General features: G+C 44.3%; 2 protein-coding genes across 7 annotated transcripts in view; one reads left to right on the top strand and one right to left on the bottom strand.

Moving 5' to 3' along the window:
* Positions 1-15,574, top strand: part of PLCE1 (phospholipase C epsilon 1) — a 316,408-nt gene that overhangs the window by 290,969 nt on the left and 9,865 nt on the right. For all 6 annotated transcript variants that reach the window (XR_014326723.1, XM_082854106.1, XM_082854109.1 and 3 more), the window contains 5 exons: positions 720-1,010; positions 5,692-5,855; positions 7,747-8,008; positions 9,980-10,098; positions 13,847-13,975. Coding sequence is in view for 5 of the 6 variants with exons in the window: in XM_082854106.1 (XP_082710232.1) it covers positions 720-1,010; positions 5,692-5,855; positions 7,747-8,008; positions 9,980-10,098; positions 13,847-13,975 (965 nt within the window). In the remaining variant the exon portion in view is untranslated. The remainder of the gene's footprint in view (positions 1-719; positions 1,011-5,691; positions 5,856-7,746; positions 8,009-9,979; positions 10,099-13,846; positions 13,976-15,574) is intronic.
* Positions 14,072-15,574, bottom strand: part of NOC3L (NOC3 like DNA replication regulator) — a 45,352-nt gene continuing 43,849 nt past the window's right edge. The window contains exon 22 of the mRNA XM_082854132.1: positions 14,072-14,716. Coding sequence (XP_082710258.1) covers positions 14,650-14,716 — 67 coding nt within the window. The 3' untranslated portion in view covers positions 14,072-14,649. The remainder of the gene's footprint in view (positions 14,717-15,574) is intronic.

The raw sequence follows: 15,574 nt of genomic DNA, 5'->3' as shown, positions 1-15,574 counted from the left end.
AATACAGAGGATTATTAAAGTTTCTTTCCACTCACAATGTCCCAGTTCTGTTCCCCAGAGGTAACCACTGTTAAGTTTATTGTGTTTAGTTCAAGAAAAATAAGATCCTTTTTAAGATAATCCAAATGGGATATAACTGAACATAACTTGTATAACTTTTATACTTGCAATAACTTTCCATATAGCTTTCTGTACATATAATCTACCTTCTCCTTATTGCCCCTGTGGTATTCCAGTGTGTGGATATGCATTTATTTAACCACTTCCTCACTGGTGGAACTTTTGGGTTGCTTCCCGGGTTTTTTGTTGCTTTTTTTTTTTTCTTGCTATAAAGAACACTGCTAGATTGAACACCCTTATACATATACTGTTGTGTATTTATGCAGATATATCCACAGGACAGATGAGGTACTGAGGCAAAGGACTTTCAGGCTTTTAATTTAAAACGGTGTTGCGGCACTCACTTTAGCTATCCCTTTTGGGGGGAAGGTCTAACTGGCTTTATTATTTATTGACCCTTGAATGGGTAGCATCCCATCTAGCAAGTAGAAAGGCATACCCTCGGTAGCTATCATTTGGTCTCACTCACAAGTAACACTCAAGATGTATTCTGATGTGTGATGTGTTGTGATTCTCTCCTGGGGTGTTGTTCAGGTTTCTCTTGCTAAAATATGTAAAGTTTTCTGCACTAATCTGAGGCTAATCTTTGGGGGGTTTAGGTTCCTGTGAAGGAATGCGACAGGCCTGGGAGGACTCGCCTTCCTCTGTCAACCCAGCCACGTCCCTCAGCGCTATCATTAGAACTCCCAAATGCTACCACATCTCCTCGCTGAATGAAAACGCCGCCAAGCGTCTGTGTCGCAGGTGTTCTCAGAAACTGATCCAGCACACTGCCTGCCAGCTGCTGAGGACGTATCCGGCTGCCACCCGCATCGACTCCTCCAACCCCAGCCCCCTCCTCTTCTGGCTCCATGGGATACAGCTCGTGGCGCTCAACTACCAGACAGATGGTAATGGGCCTGCTTCACCCGGAGGGGTGCCCCTTCCCCTCGCTCCTTTGCGTCTTATATCTCAGCAAACGTAGTTCAACAAAAAACGTTTCAAAGGGGGCAAGATTCCCAACTGAGGCCTATGTGAGGGTAAAAATACAGATGACAGAGAACAGAAGTGAATTCGATACTGAACTGTGCTCTGAACTGTGCTCTTGACTTTCCAGAGTTAAGGCAATAGCAAAGAACCTTCAGGGAGCCCCTATTAGTCTCCTGGTTCTGCCCCCTTTTTAAAGCACTTTTCAAACATAAGACTGTTCTTGACAGGGCTGTGTCCAGTTTGTTTTTAAAGACCTGATGGGGTAGAGATTTCCTAACACCCCTTAGTAACTGTCTTGCTAATCTCCTGTTCTTGCAGTGAAAAAGTAGGGTCTCTCGAAACCCTTTGCAAGTTAATACCATTTTAGCTTCCCCTCATCCCTTTGAGATTGAAATGGAGATTAATGGTCAGTGCTGTAAGAGCAGCTGACACAAAGGAAACAAGTCTGTGAATTACATGAACCGAGAAAGTAGTGTTCCTGCTTCTCCACCGTCCTGAGATAACGGATGAGGCCAAAAACTCCAGGGTACAAGCTACCTTTTATTGCATGTTCACTGTACACCAGGCACCATCTCAATTTTCTCATTTAATCTTTGAAACAACTCTAAGAAGTGGGTACCTTTATGATCCCCATTTTTCAGATGAGCAAACCAAGACATAGAGCAATTAAGTGGCTCAAAATCACAGTATGACTTATAATAATAAATTCAAGCACTCAGGGGGTTTAGAGAATAAAATGTTTTGGTTCCACTTAGACGTGGTGAGAGGTGGGAGCTACAGCAGATGAGGAAAGAGCAGATGAGGAACGTTTCCTAGAAGCTCATTCAAAAACCAGAGTCTTCTCTTTGAACAGTCAAGCAGCCTCCTCCTTCCTCTCCCGTGAACTGAATCAGATCCTAACCAACTGTGCTGTCCCATCGACCATAGCTTAGCCCTGCCTGCAGCCGAGGTCAAACCACAGTTGTAGCTCTGGGACCAGCTAGCCGCCTGGCACTGGCACCACCAGAGCCCATTTGTGGCTGACCCTGGTTAGAGACATCAGTCATATTTTCTTGCCTTTGTTATATTTGCTTCTTTCAGTTGAAATTGAGTAAGATAATGCAGGTGAAATACCATACTTAGCATAGTGCCTGGAGCACAGACAGCATTCCACAAACGTTAGCTACCATTAAGTGCTTTTGATAAGTTATGAAAACAGTATGATTTGGACTTGCAAGTGGAAATAATAGTAAAATATTTTAAAAGCTGTAAAAATTTATTTTCAATCTGTCCCAAGTGGCTTGTGGGTTTATATCTCTGGCCCTGTCTATAGCCCCAAGTCCACTGTTGCCCTTGGTGGAGATGATACTGAAATATTTTAAGTGAACTGAAATAACTAGCAAAATGGTTTTCTCAAGGAAATGGAAATGCACTTGGTTTGGGATGTGTCCTTTCTCCTGAAGTGCCTAGGCTGGCGCAGACATACTGGCTCCACTGATGGCAGAGGGAGCCGCAGCTGAAGGGGACATGGGTATTGCCCCTCCTTAGGCCTCTCTGTGGTCTGGAAGCACGCACTGAGGCTGCACCTTGGCCTCCACTCATCCCTGAAGGCTCTGTCTCTTTCCCAAATCAAGCCGGAGTGCATGTTCCCTTTGCCCCGCTCGGGGTGGGGCAGGAGGCTGTGTTGTGTGATTCATCCTCAGGTTTCTCTACATAATCTTCCAACTCAGGTGGGAGTGCTGCCATATAACCTCTCTTGATTCTAGGCAGCAAGCAATGATTAAAAATCTCCCACGCTGGGCAAAGCTCACGCTACATGCAGTTTCAGTGTGTTCATCTGTAAAAATGGTCTTCATTCCTGCACACTGGGGTAGAGCCTGGTCAATCCCTTGCACACAGTAGATGCTCAATAAATGCATGTTGCACTGAGCTAACAGATTGTCTCAATGAGCCCCACTGCAGTCTGAACCTATAGTTCTTGATTTTGAGTCCAGCTCTCTTCTAGGTATTGCTATGTGAATTTCAAGTCCAAATAGAGAAGAGTCAACGTTGGAATCACTATTTTTTAATTTTTGAAAAAGAATTCCTGGGTTAAGGAGTTCTTGGTTTTCCATGAAGCATGCCAGCCAAATAACAAAGAACCCCCTCCCAGTGCCCCTCTAGCCTCCAGATATGTTCCATAGGTCATCTGCCTTACACTTCCTGAATTTCAGGGGACCCCAGTGCCCTAAAGTGGTGTCCATGGACTTAGGGCATCTCTTCCCAAGATCTCTAATGACTCCATCAACTCCAAGAAGGTCTGCAGTGATCTGGAACCAGAAATAGCTCGGGTCTACACTCATTAAAACCAACTCTTGAGTTTGGAAACTGACTTGAGTCTAGTATGCAGACCCTGGTTATTGCAGGCAACAGCCCCTCAAAGTTCTTTCCATCTGGGGCAGAATGATTCCTGCCTCATGTCCCAGGACCTCCAAGTATGTAGAAATGCAGCCCCACTCAAAAGAAAAACTTCTATTAATATTTATTACGCTTTCCTGAACGACTGTCACACCCTTCCTGATGACTTTTCCAGCCTCAAAATATAGGGATAATGATTCTGAGAATGGTTTCCACTTAATACAGGTTTTTAAATGAATAGAAGGACATAAGGATAAGGGTTTGCTTGATCTGCCATCCCATGCACTGACTGAGAGGGGTGATGGGATTACATAGATCTATGCACATTCTTTCATTTGGTTAAAACAGAGGTTTTAAAACTATAGCCCTAGATGAAGTTCTGGGACCACCTATAGGGGACAGTAGGAGGGCGAGATTTAAGGTCCCACCTTTACTCCAAACAGCAGCTCCATGTGGTTCTGTGTTACATAGAAAATCATCAAAAGAGATTTTAGTTAAGCAAAAGTGCTTTGAAGTTTTAGAAAGCTACAAAGACAGACACAGTGCTAATGAAATCAGACTTCAAACCCAAATGAGTGTTGACATCATAATCATAATTTAATACCTAACTCTTTATCGAGCACCTTCTATGTGCCAAATGCTGGGGTAGGGATTTTTGCACAGGACCTCACTTATCTTTATGACACTCCTGTGAGATGTACATTAAATGGCTCGGTAGTTAAGATTAGGAACTGTGGGTCAGGCTGTCTGTGTTCGAACCTTAACATTTACCTCTTACTGGCTATGTGCCTTGGGCTTTTTCACTTCTTGTGCCTCAGTTTCTTCATCTATAAAAATGAGAATACTAAAAGAATCTACCTCATGTGTTAGTGGGAGGCACTAATACACACAAGTTCTTAGAATGGGGCTTGATACATAGTAAGAGTGCAGTAAGTGTGAGCTGCTGTAATCTTTTTAGCAATATACTGTGTATCCGTTTCTTACTTACCAACTCTTCCTGAGATACTTTGCTTCACTCTTTGAACCATTCTCTGCCCACATCTATGTTCCTCTGTCACAGAGCAGCCTGGGAAGAGAATTTTCTCCCACTGCAGGCAAGACAATTGACCTCAATGAATCAGTCATATTGGGGCTGGAAGGGGTCTGAGAGGTGGGGTCCAATGCACTAATTTTGTAGATAAGGAGACAGAGGTCCAAGGAGCTTTGATATGTGTCTAAGACATCTGACCCTAGAAATTCCTGCACACAATCCCAGCCAACCCCACGTATGGGGAAAAATTTCACACACGAGATGAGGAGCGGCCAACTTCTCATTGCTCTGTGGTCCTCATTTAGCACACTTTTCCTTGATGTCGGTCCATTTATCAGAGCTCATTCTGCACATGGAAGGAATCTATCAGAGGGAACATTTGTCAGGTGTGTCTCATAAACGTTTTGCTCATTTGGAATGTAACTTTTCTACAGACTTGTGCCATCAGATGAGCATTTGAGTGTGTAAGAGCCCAAAATCCGTGCAGGGATCCAACCGTTCATCAAACAGCTCTGCCAAATAAAATTTGGCCACAGAAGACTGGAAGCTGTTGTGAGGGTTCCCAGAGTGCACTATGGAGGGGACTGTGGACATAATGTGAATCACATGTGATAATGATTTTTCTTTCATATTTAACTACAGCTTAAAAATAGAGGTAGAAACACTACGATTTATGAGTTGAAATTGAAATTTCAAGAAAAAGATATGTTTCTCTGGCTCTTCTCCTGATCTTTCCTGGATTCTTAAGATTTTATCTTACGTTTGAAAAAGCAAGAATTGGTCGTACAATTGTCTTCATGGTTTGGTGTTTAGGGATAAGAAAATGCCATTATGCCTTTCTAAAATTCAGTATAAAATGAGGTATTTCAAAGATTATTTTTTGGAAGGATGTTGTAAATTTTAATTTGCAGAAGGAGTTTTTAAGTGGCAGGTGTTTTTAAGTGGCTCCTGGGTTGGAGTGGGAACATGGGGCATATCCCATAGACAGTGAGCTCCATGAAGATGGGGATTTTGTGTCTTATTTCCTGCTGTATCTCTGGTGCCTAACACGAGCTGGCACACAGTAGGCACTCAGTCTATGGAGTGAGTGGTTGGTTCTCTCTTCTTCCTGCTTAAGCTTAGGGAAAATCGAAAAAGTCAATTTGTAAGATGACACTTTAGTGACAAGGTAACAAGTGATGTTGACTGTTTTGCAGATCTCCCTTTACATTTAAATGCTGCCATGTTTGAGGCCAACGGTGGCTGTGGTTATGTTCTGAAACCCCCAGTTCTGTGGGACAAGAACTGTCCCATGTATCAGAAGTTTTCTCCCTTGGAAAGAGACCTGGACAACATGGAGCCTGCCATCTATTCTCTAACTGTAAGTCTGGCCCTGATGGTCCCAATAGAATATAGGAAGGTGTTTAAGCCCTTCCTATATTCCTTTTATATATATATAAATTTATTATTTATTTATTTATGGCTGCGTTGGGTTTTTGTTGCTGCACGCGGGCTTTCTCTAGTTGCGGCAAGCAGGGGCTTCTCTTCGTTGTGGTGCGCGGGCTTCTCATTGTGGTGGCTTCTCTTGTTGCAGAGCACAGGCTCTAGGCTCATGGGCTTCAGTAGTTGCAACATGCGGGCTCAGTAGTTGTGGCTCACGGGCTCTAGAGCGCAGGCTCAGTAGTTGTGGCGCACAGGCTTAGTTGCTCCGCGACATGTGGGATCTTCCTGGACCAGGGCTTGAACCCATGTCCCCTGCACTGGCAGGCGGATTCTTAACCACTGCGCCACCAGGGAAGCCCGCCCTTCCTATATTCTATTGGGAGTCTAAGGTGTAATGCCTTTTGAACTCAAGGCGTTACAAAACTCTCATGTCACAATTTTGTTGGTGCAGATTTAGTTCCCAAAAGAATTTCTTTACTTCTCAGACAGCAGCGGCTGAGGTTTAGGTATGCAGTCACCAGGCGCTGTATTCGCTAGAGCCCAGTAGGTGGAGTTATGAGCTCCCTGCTACCACCTCCATACTGATGATGGTAATTCTGTCTTCCAGGGCCCTCAGAATCATAACTCTCAGTGCATCCCATAAAAGCTGAGCTCTTTCTTAGAGCAGGTCATCTTAAACTCTAACAAGCTCTTATAAAAGGTAAAACAGGCATCAATATACAAATCAATTAAATATCTTTCCTCCTTACAGTTTAACCTTTGTCATTCCTGGCCTTTCCGTATTCCTTTTATTGCCTAATTAACTAACTGTCAAAACTTCACAGACTGCCTTAACATCAGAGTCCTGGTAGCTCATTACTCATTTTTATTTCCAGCTTCTCTCCCTCCCTCTTAGCTGAGGAAAAAAACAAAACAAAACAAAACACTGAATGGGTGATAGAAAAGACAGGGAGCGATGAAGTTATCCCTCCATCCATCTCTAGATCTTGTCTGTTTCCCAAGCAGCCTCTGCACACAACACCTCAAAACCCTGGGAGATCCCAACTGAGAGATTTTCCTACCACCAAACTGCTTTTTCTCTTTCCCTAAGACAGTAGAGCAGTAGCTCCTTTTCTGTGTGACCATTTTCACTAGACTTGAGTATAGCTTCATGTTGACAGAAGGCTATGAATTTTTTTTTTTTTTTGGCGGTATGCGGTCCTCTCACTGTTGTGGCCTCTCCCGTTGCGGAGCACAGGCTCCGGATGCGCAGGCTTAGTGGCCATGGCTCACGGGCCCAGCCGCTCCGCGGCATGTGGGATCTTCCCGCAACGGGGCACGAATCCACGTCCCCTGCATCGGCAGGCGGACTCCCAACCACTGTGCCACCAGGGAAGCCCAGAAGGCTATGAATTTTTAACAACATTCCCTGTGACTTGCTCCAGAACCTAACTATTCAAGAAAAAATTTTTGAAGTAGTAAAAGATACACCTAAAACACTTTGAACAGAACGTAAGTAACACATTTGTGGTTTCATATATACGGTCTTCTTTTTTCTCAACAAACTTAATTTCATCTTAATTACATGGTTTTTGAAGATATTTGAACATGTTGACAATTGAAAGGTTATAGTTAGGTAAATGCTGTTGACAAAATAGATGTTACCATGATTCCAGTCATGCAATTACCTGATTGTGATAACTTCTCTTTTTTTAGCAGCCTTATTAATCATTTACCTGGTCCATTCCAAAGGGTTCTTTGTCTTTCTTTGTGGAGGGAAGCGATGAGGCTCAGAGGCGACCTCTGTCTCTTTCGCATCTTCAGTGACTTTGATCCTTTTTCCTCCTCAGATTGTCTCTGGGCAGAACGTGTGCCCGAGTAACAGCACGGGAAGCCCGTGTATAGAGGTCGACGTCCTGGGCATGGCCCTGGATAGCTGCCACTTCCGCACGAAGCCCATCCACCGCAATACTCTGAACCCCATGTGGAATGAACAGTTCCTCTTCCGGGTTCACTTTGAAGATCTCCTATTTCTTCGTTTTGCCGTTGTGGAGAACAACAGCTCGGTGGTAACTGCTCAGAGAATCATCCCCCTCAAGGCTCTAAAGCGAGGTAGAATCAAATTGTCCAAAGTTCATAATTGTTTCTGAGCGATGGATGCACCGGGGTTCATGACACGCTTCTCTCTACTTTCGTATATGTTTGAAATTTTCACGTTAAAATAAGAGGCAGAAGCAAATAATACAAGTTTGAACACTGTTTGAGCACGTCTCAAAAGACATTTTTCTTTTACGTTATTCTAAAATCCGAAGTTATTGACAGCGTCTGTTATGAAGTGCAGCCTCTCCCACTGTTGCTGATGTTGGGAGCGGCAGTCGTTGTGCTCTTGTCGACATACATCCCTCCCCAGATAGTGCCGCCTTACCCCTGGCATGTTTAAAGCAGGGACTGACGTGAGGAGAGGAAACCGAGAACAGGGAGGGTTGGGGTGTGCTGTGGCATGAGTGGGACGAGGTTGGAGTCGGTGGTGGTGGTGGAGTCCAGTGTCAGAAGCCGGGGGTGGGTTTGGATGCAGAGCAGGGAAGGTGGAAAATTCTGAGCAAAGGCCAGAGCTGCTGGCTTGCTGCATGTGGGCTTTGCCATGGCCCTTGGGGGAAACATCAGCTTGTCGCACCTGTCTAGAACGTCTGTGCACTGCTTTCTCAAACTTTGATGTGCAGCTGAGTCACCCAGGCTCTTAGTAATAAAATACAGACCCTGATGCTGTGGGCCTGGGGCTTGAGATTCTCCCTTTCTAACAAGCTCCAGGGATGCTGACTCTGCTGACCTCCTTTGAGTACCAAGTTTCCAGGACATACTTCCTCCCACAGCCATACTCTGCCAGCCTCTGAGCACCACCAACATGTTACAGTCTCCTACTTTTTAGTTTTTCCTTGTTTCTCTTCTCCATTGTGTGAGTAGTGCATGGTCACTGTGTTAGTCAGCTAGGGCTGTGTAACAAAATACCACAGACTGGGTGGCTTAAACAACAGAGGTTTATTTTGTCAGTTTTGAAGGCTAGAAGCACAAGATCAAGGTTTCAGCAAGTTTGCTTTCTTCTGAGGCCTCTGTCCTTGGCTTGCAGATGGCCACCTTCTCCTTGTGTCCTCACAGGGCCATCCCTTGGTCTGTGTGCACAGCATCTGGTGTTTCTCCGTGTCTGCTCTCCAGTCCCCTCTTCTTATAAAGATGCTGGTCATATTGGATTAGGACCCACCCTAATGACCCATTTTAACCCCATCACCTCTTTAAAGACCCTATGTCCAGAGAGTCACATTCTGAGGTAATGGGAGTTAGGGCTTCAACATACGAATTTTAGGAGGACACCATTCAGTTCATCACAGTTATTACAGAAATATGACAAAGTACAGAGAAGCAAAAACAGTTTTTTTAAATTATCCTTTTTTCCATCTCTTCAAAATAGTTACTTTTGGTATATATCTTTTGCAGGCTTTACACCTCTACCCATGTATATACATATTAGCGTATAGTATATATCTTGAACAAGTAAGCTTCCTACTAATCTTAGTGTTTTGCAACTTACTGGTTTTCACTTACTGATGTATGTAGTGATCAACTTTTCAGGTTAATAGCTATACGTCTTCATTACCACTTTTCAGAGCTGCATATTACTCCATTTTATACTTGCACAAATACACACCATAACTTATTTAGCCAACCCCCTATCGTTGGAATATTTTATTATCACTAAAGCTGTTCTAAAATGGAATATTTGTAGAACAGTTATTCTAGATGACTTGATAAACAAAAGTGATCAGGTTTTCCTACTATATTTGGTTTGAGTTTAGAATTTTCAGTTTGAGTCTAAGTTAAAAACAAACCTTGGACAAGTTAACTACCACTGGGTAGCCCCAAACTGTCCCCTGGGGCAACCCTTGGGGAAAAGGCATCAGTTGGTTGTCACCCCTGCCCATCTTAAAGTCTTATTTCTCCCTATCATTTACTGACGTCCCTGGGGGATCTCCTTTGCAGAGCTCTGCAGTGCACAGCTAACAAGCTTTTCCCAATTCTGCATTGTTCCAGGATATCGACATCTTCAGCTGCGAAACCTCCATAATGAAGTCTTGGAAATCTCTAGTTTATTCATAAACAGCAGGAGGATGGAAGAAAATTCCTCTGGCAATACTATGCCGGCCTCTTTGGTAATTAAGTTCTATTTCATTCAGCTTACTTATGGGGATTGCTATGCTGGAGGCAGGCTTTCTTGTGGTCCAGGAATGTGGCCCATTTGAGTTATTGATTAGGTAGCTACGGAAATACTACTAATAATAATGGCTGACACTTGACACTTTCTAAGCACTTTACATATATACTAACTCACTTAATCCTTTCAATAACTTCATGTAATAGCTATTAGTATCATCTCCATGTTACAAAGGAAGGTAAGAGCTAAGTACACCTGAGGTCACACGGCTATAAACCCAAGTTCATCTAGTGCCAAAGCCCATACTCTGAACGAGTACATTTTAGTGCCTACCAGGGAAGTGAGCCAAAAATAACAACACGGGGGAAAGGCTAGTTATGCAAAGCCTGCTAGGAAGCATCTTGATACTTCTAGAAAGTTTAGGTTAGACAAGGAAAATCCTTTGCTTCTTCAGCAGTCCAGGGGCAGACATCACAGGCGAGCAGGGTCGGGTGAGCAGCCAGGCACTGCTGGTGGCACATAATCGCAAGCATAGCGATCCCCTGGCACCTGGGGAGAGACGGCTTCTGCACTCTTGGGAGTGGGAGAGGAACACCGCAGAAAGGGCCACCTTTACAGGAGCTGTGTTTTAACAGGTTCCCCAGGTAAGGTCCAAGCCGTTGAACTTCCAGAACCATTGGACCAGCACTCACCCCAATAATGCAGGGTTGTTTGCTTAAACAAGGAACTCTCCTTTAATTAACTGGTTAATTCCACTCTGCTTGCTCTTTAAAAATTAATATAAAAGGGTGTCCATCAATCGCCTCTTTACATGTTTAATAATCTATTCATGGTTGCATCAATCTTGTACTTCAACAGGGTCCTAACAACCTTTGGAAAGGCGCCTTCTATGCTCACAATGGCGCTGGGGTTAGCCACCGCTGCTGCCACCTCTGAATAGCCCTGCTCTCTCCTCTGCTTCTCTTTCCCTAAGCTCAACAATTTCTTCTCTTTCTCTGTCCCTCACCTTGTTTTCTTAAGTTCTCCTCCTTTTCCTTTCAACGAGTGATCGAAGTTGAGCACAGCACTTTGGCCAAAGTAGGGGGAGGTATTGCCTCTGCCTGGTGCAGAGGACTGGGAAGCAGGGACGGGGCTGCCTGGTACCTAAGGGCAAGAATTAGATGCTTTCAGAAAGGCAAGGCAGAGCTTAGTGTCCACTTCTGGGTTGGTTGCCCTCAATACCTATTAGAGCTGAAGATCCCACACATGCCATGAATGAACCATTCTTCCTCACAACACTTCTGACACCAAATGTGTGGTGTCTTCTCGACACTACTTCTCCAACTCTCTGATGCCAGCTTGGTGTCCTACAGTTCAGTTCAGTTCCGACACTATCTACCTGGGCTGAGCATCAGATCCCACAGGTTAAGGGCTCAGTCCCACAGCACTGTCCCCACTTCAGATGCCAGTTGCAAGTCCCAGGCTGTCACTGGTACTCCTGACTGGCCAGCTATAAATCCAAGCGGTTCCCACAACCCCCTCCTTAGGGCCAGTAGTTTGCTAGAATGACTCACAGAATGACTCCTGAACGACTCAGGAAAGTGCTTTACTTACTATCACCAGTTTATTATCAAGGATACAACTCAGGACCAGCCAATGGAAAAGATACATAGGGTGAGATATGAGGGGAGAGGGAGCAGTCTCCATGCCTTCTCTGGACACACCACCCTCCCAGCACCTCCATGTGTTCAACAACCCAGAAGCTCTCAGAATCCCGTCTCTTAGGGGGTTTTATGGGTGTTTCCTCGCATAGGCATGACTGAGTAAGTCATTGGCCATTAGTAATTAACTCAACTCCCAGCTCCTTTCCCTCCCCTGAAGTCAGCAGTAGCAGGGGCTGAAAGTTCCAACCATCTAATCATGACTTGGTCTTTCCGGTGATCAGCTCCCATCCTGAAGCCATCTAGGGGCCTCCAGCCGTAAGTCATCTTATCAGCACACAGAAAACTCTCGTCACTCCAGAGATTCCGAGGGTTTAGAAGATGTGTGCCAGGAACTATGAGCAAAGACCAGATATTTATTTTCCATTATATCACACCATACCATCCTAGGTATATCCCAGGCAGCAGCATATATGCTTGGTAAATATGTGTTCTTTGACCTTGGAAGTCATCACCTTCCATTGCTCAAGACAGTAGCTGAAGATCATCCTGGGCTTCTCCTTCTCTCTCACTGCCCCCGTGTAAGACTCGATAAATCTGTCTCCTTAGTATCTTTCAAATCCATTCATCTCTATCCGTCCCTACCATCTTGGCCCTCATTCATTCTCACCTGGCTTGTGGCTGTGGGTTCCTAACCGGTCCCCCTCCCTGTGAGTCTGACCACCTCTGTATGTCCTCCTTTAGGGCCTTTTAGACAGTTCTATCTAAAACTCAAATCTGACCATGTCACTCTTCTGTTAAAAACTCTTGCTCAGCTCTCCTTTGCTCTCAGGATAACGTTTGTATGTGGACTGGGCAGAGACTCTGGGAAAGCCGAGAGCTCATGGGTCATTTAAAGGGACAGCTGCCACCCTGCTCTCAGCTCCAGCTGCTTGTTGCCAAGCAGTTTTGCCAGATATTCTGGTTTTCAAGACTGTCAGGACATCTGGATTGGCATAAATGTTGGCAACTATTTCAACTTTTTAAAAATATAGTGCAGGCTAAGCCATACAATTAAAATGCATGTATTTTATGGTATGCAAATCATGTCTTAATAAAATTGATTAAATAATAAAAACGCATTGTACAAGCATAACAAAACAGCCAACCTCTCCTCCCCCACACCAAATAAAAACAAAATGCATGCTAAACAAAATACTTAGGCAGCCTTTTCCCCTCCATCACCTCACGGAATTCATTGAGGTTCCCAGAATGCCTTGCTTTAGGCCACCTCTAACGCTTTATACACAGGCTATACCAATATTGGGGATGTTCTTGTCCCGCTCTTTATCTGCTAATTCACACTGGGCCTTCAGATGATAACCACTTTCTGGAGGTGCTCTCTGATTTCCTCCAAACCTGGGTTCCCAAGGAACTTACCATGCTTCTTATAATTGTCCACGTTCTCTCCTAGCTGTTCTATTCAACTGGGAGCCCTTGAAGCCAAGGATAATGTCCCATTTCTCCCTGAATCCCCAGGGGCAGGCAAAATGTCTGATTCACTGCCAGCCCTCCATAAATGATTTTGTATTTTAAATGAATGAATATATCTTAATATACAAACTGCTCAAAGACTTGTGAGTTATACACCTCCCCAACTCCTCCTAACAGAAATACTTTTTGTATCATAATTATTTGTATGCCTGGACAGCAAGCTCCTTAGGGCCAGAATATTTTATTTATCATCTTACCATCCAAAATTCTAGCCCAGTGCCCTGAAGAGGGATGGAACTCGACAGACACTGCTGAATGTCTGTTCATAAGTAAGGACTGACATACAATTCAGATAATATCAGTCCCCTAATTACGATGGAAAGAGACACTGTTATTTAAAATAAATTAATATTTTGGTGGTATGCTGCTACATATTCTTACTAGGCTATTAAGCAAGATGCACCATTGCCTATTGAACCACAAACAGATGCACCTGGTTATAAAAGGATGCTCTTGTTTTGCATTTACGTGTCCCTATACGTACGTCTAAGAACTAGCACTTCCGTATTGGTGTAGCCTAGAAACAATATGAGAATGTAAATGAATGAGAAACCATGTGATCTTCCTTGACAGATGTTTAATACAGAAGAAAGAAAATGTTTGCAGATTCACAGAGTCACAGTACATGGGGTCCCAGGTCCAGAGCCCTTTGCTGTTTTCTCCATAAATGGAGGCACCAAGGCAAAGCAGCTTCTCCAACAAGTAAGTTCAACTGAACCTGTAGCTAATAAACAGTTCTCCTTTGAGGGGAATCTCTATGCACAGGTTAACATCTCGCTCAACATTTTACAACGGACATAAAGTCAGAGAAAGCAGCTCGTGTCAGATTTCATAGATTATCAAACAGAAGCTACTACCAAGTGGTTTGGGGGGCTTTGTTTTTCAAATCAGTCCGTCCATGAACTTCGGTGTCTACTATCACAAAGCACTGTTGGGGTTTTGGAGACGTTATAAAATATGATGATGTAAAGTAAGGAAACATTTCCACGGACCACCCATAAAAAGTAGCATATTACTGTCACCCTACGTGAGTAATCACAGGGCTATAGCTGTAAAGCAGGACTGGGGAGGGAGTAACGCTGGCCCTATCATGCAGCTAACAGTGTCGACTGACCTGCTCCTGGAAGCTTCGTGCCCTGAATTATTGCTGTAGTAGTAGCTGCCTTGCCCCACACAACCCACAGCCCAGCATCGACCATAGACCAAGGGCTGGGGTAAGAGGAGCAGAGTCTTCTTGAGAATCTTCTGCTCCCCCACCCCATCCCCAGTTCATTCTGCTTCTCCAAGTGAGATGCAGCAGTGCCAAGTGCTGACTCTGGTCCTTGCATCATTGTTGGGGGCCGGTGGGGGGGATGCCTAAAGAGAAGAATGTTTGCTCAATCTAAGCCGGATGGTAGCATCCTTCTCTGGTCACTCACTTCAAGTTTAGCCTCTGTCGGTAACCTGGACAAAAGAAAAAAGTGTGAAAGAAAACATCAGTAAGAGAAACTATCATGATGGCTAGTGTTTATAAGTTCTCCTACTGTGTCTGGATTATGCTTTAGAATCAATCAGTGCCTCAATCATAAAATGAAACAAAATTAAGAGGTTGTGACTCTGGACTTCCCTGGTGGCACAGTGGTTAAGAATCCACCTGCCAATGCAGGGGACACAGGTTCGAGCCCTGGTCCGGGAAGACCCCACATGCTGCAGAGCAACTAAGCCCGTGCGCCACAACTACTGAGCCCACGTGCCTAGAGCCCGTGCTCCGCAACAAGAGAAGCCACTGCAGTGAGAAGCCAGCGCACCACAACCAAGAGTAGCCCCCGCTCGCAACTAGAGAAAGCCTGCGCGCAGCAACGCAGCCAAAAGACCCAAGGCAGCCAAAAGAGTTTACTGAAAGGGGAATTCCCAGGAACTTAGACCAGATGAGATTAGCAGATGACTGAGTATTTCCAAAAGGAGAATGGGAGATTATCTTGGTAAAAGCTGGACTAGGTTCTTTGCCCTCGGTCCTGTGTTGCAAGATTACAAAGAGCTAAGTTCACGGATTGAAAAACCTAAAGTTTTTAATTCAGTAAGAGCTCTCATTCCAGCAGTGGGAAAAATAGTTATAACTGTCTGGAGATTATGAATAAATTGTGTCATTGCCCAGAATGAACATAAACAATCCTTTTTGGACGTAAGAGAATTCTTAGATCTTCCAAAAAGAATTATGCAACGGTGCAGGGTAGGTTTCACTTACAAATTGCACATCAAACCTATCCGAACCCCATGAAAATAGACTTGTTCCTTTGCCCACTCTTCAGAGGTGTGCCTAAA

Source organism: Leucopleurus acutus (assembly GCF_964270905.1).
Source record: "Leucopleurus acutus genome assembly, chromosome: 14".
Lineage (NCBI taxonomy): Eukaryota > Metazoa > Chordata > Mammalia > Artiodactyla > Delphinidae > Leucopleurus > Leucopleurus acutus.
Note: the sequence above shows the minus strand (reverse complement) of the source record. Positions and strands in the feature narration are given on the sequence as shown.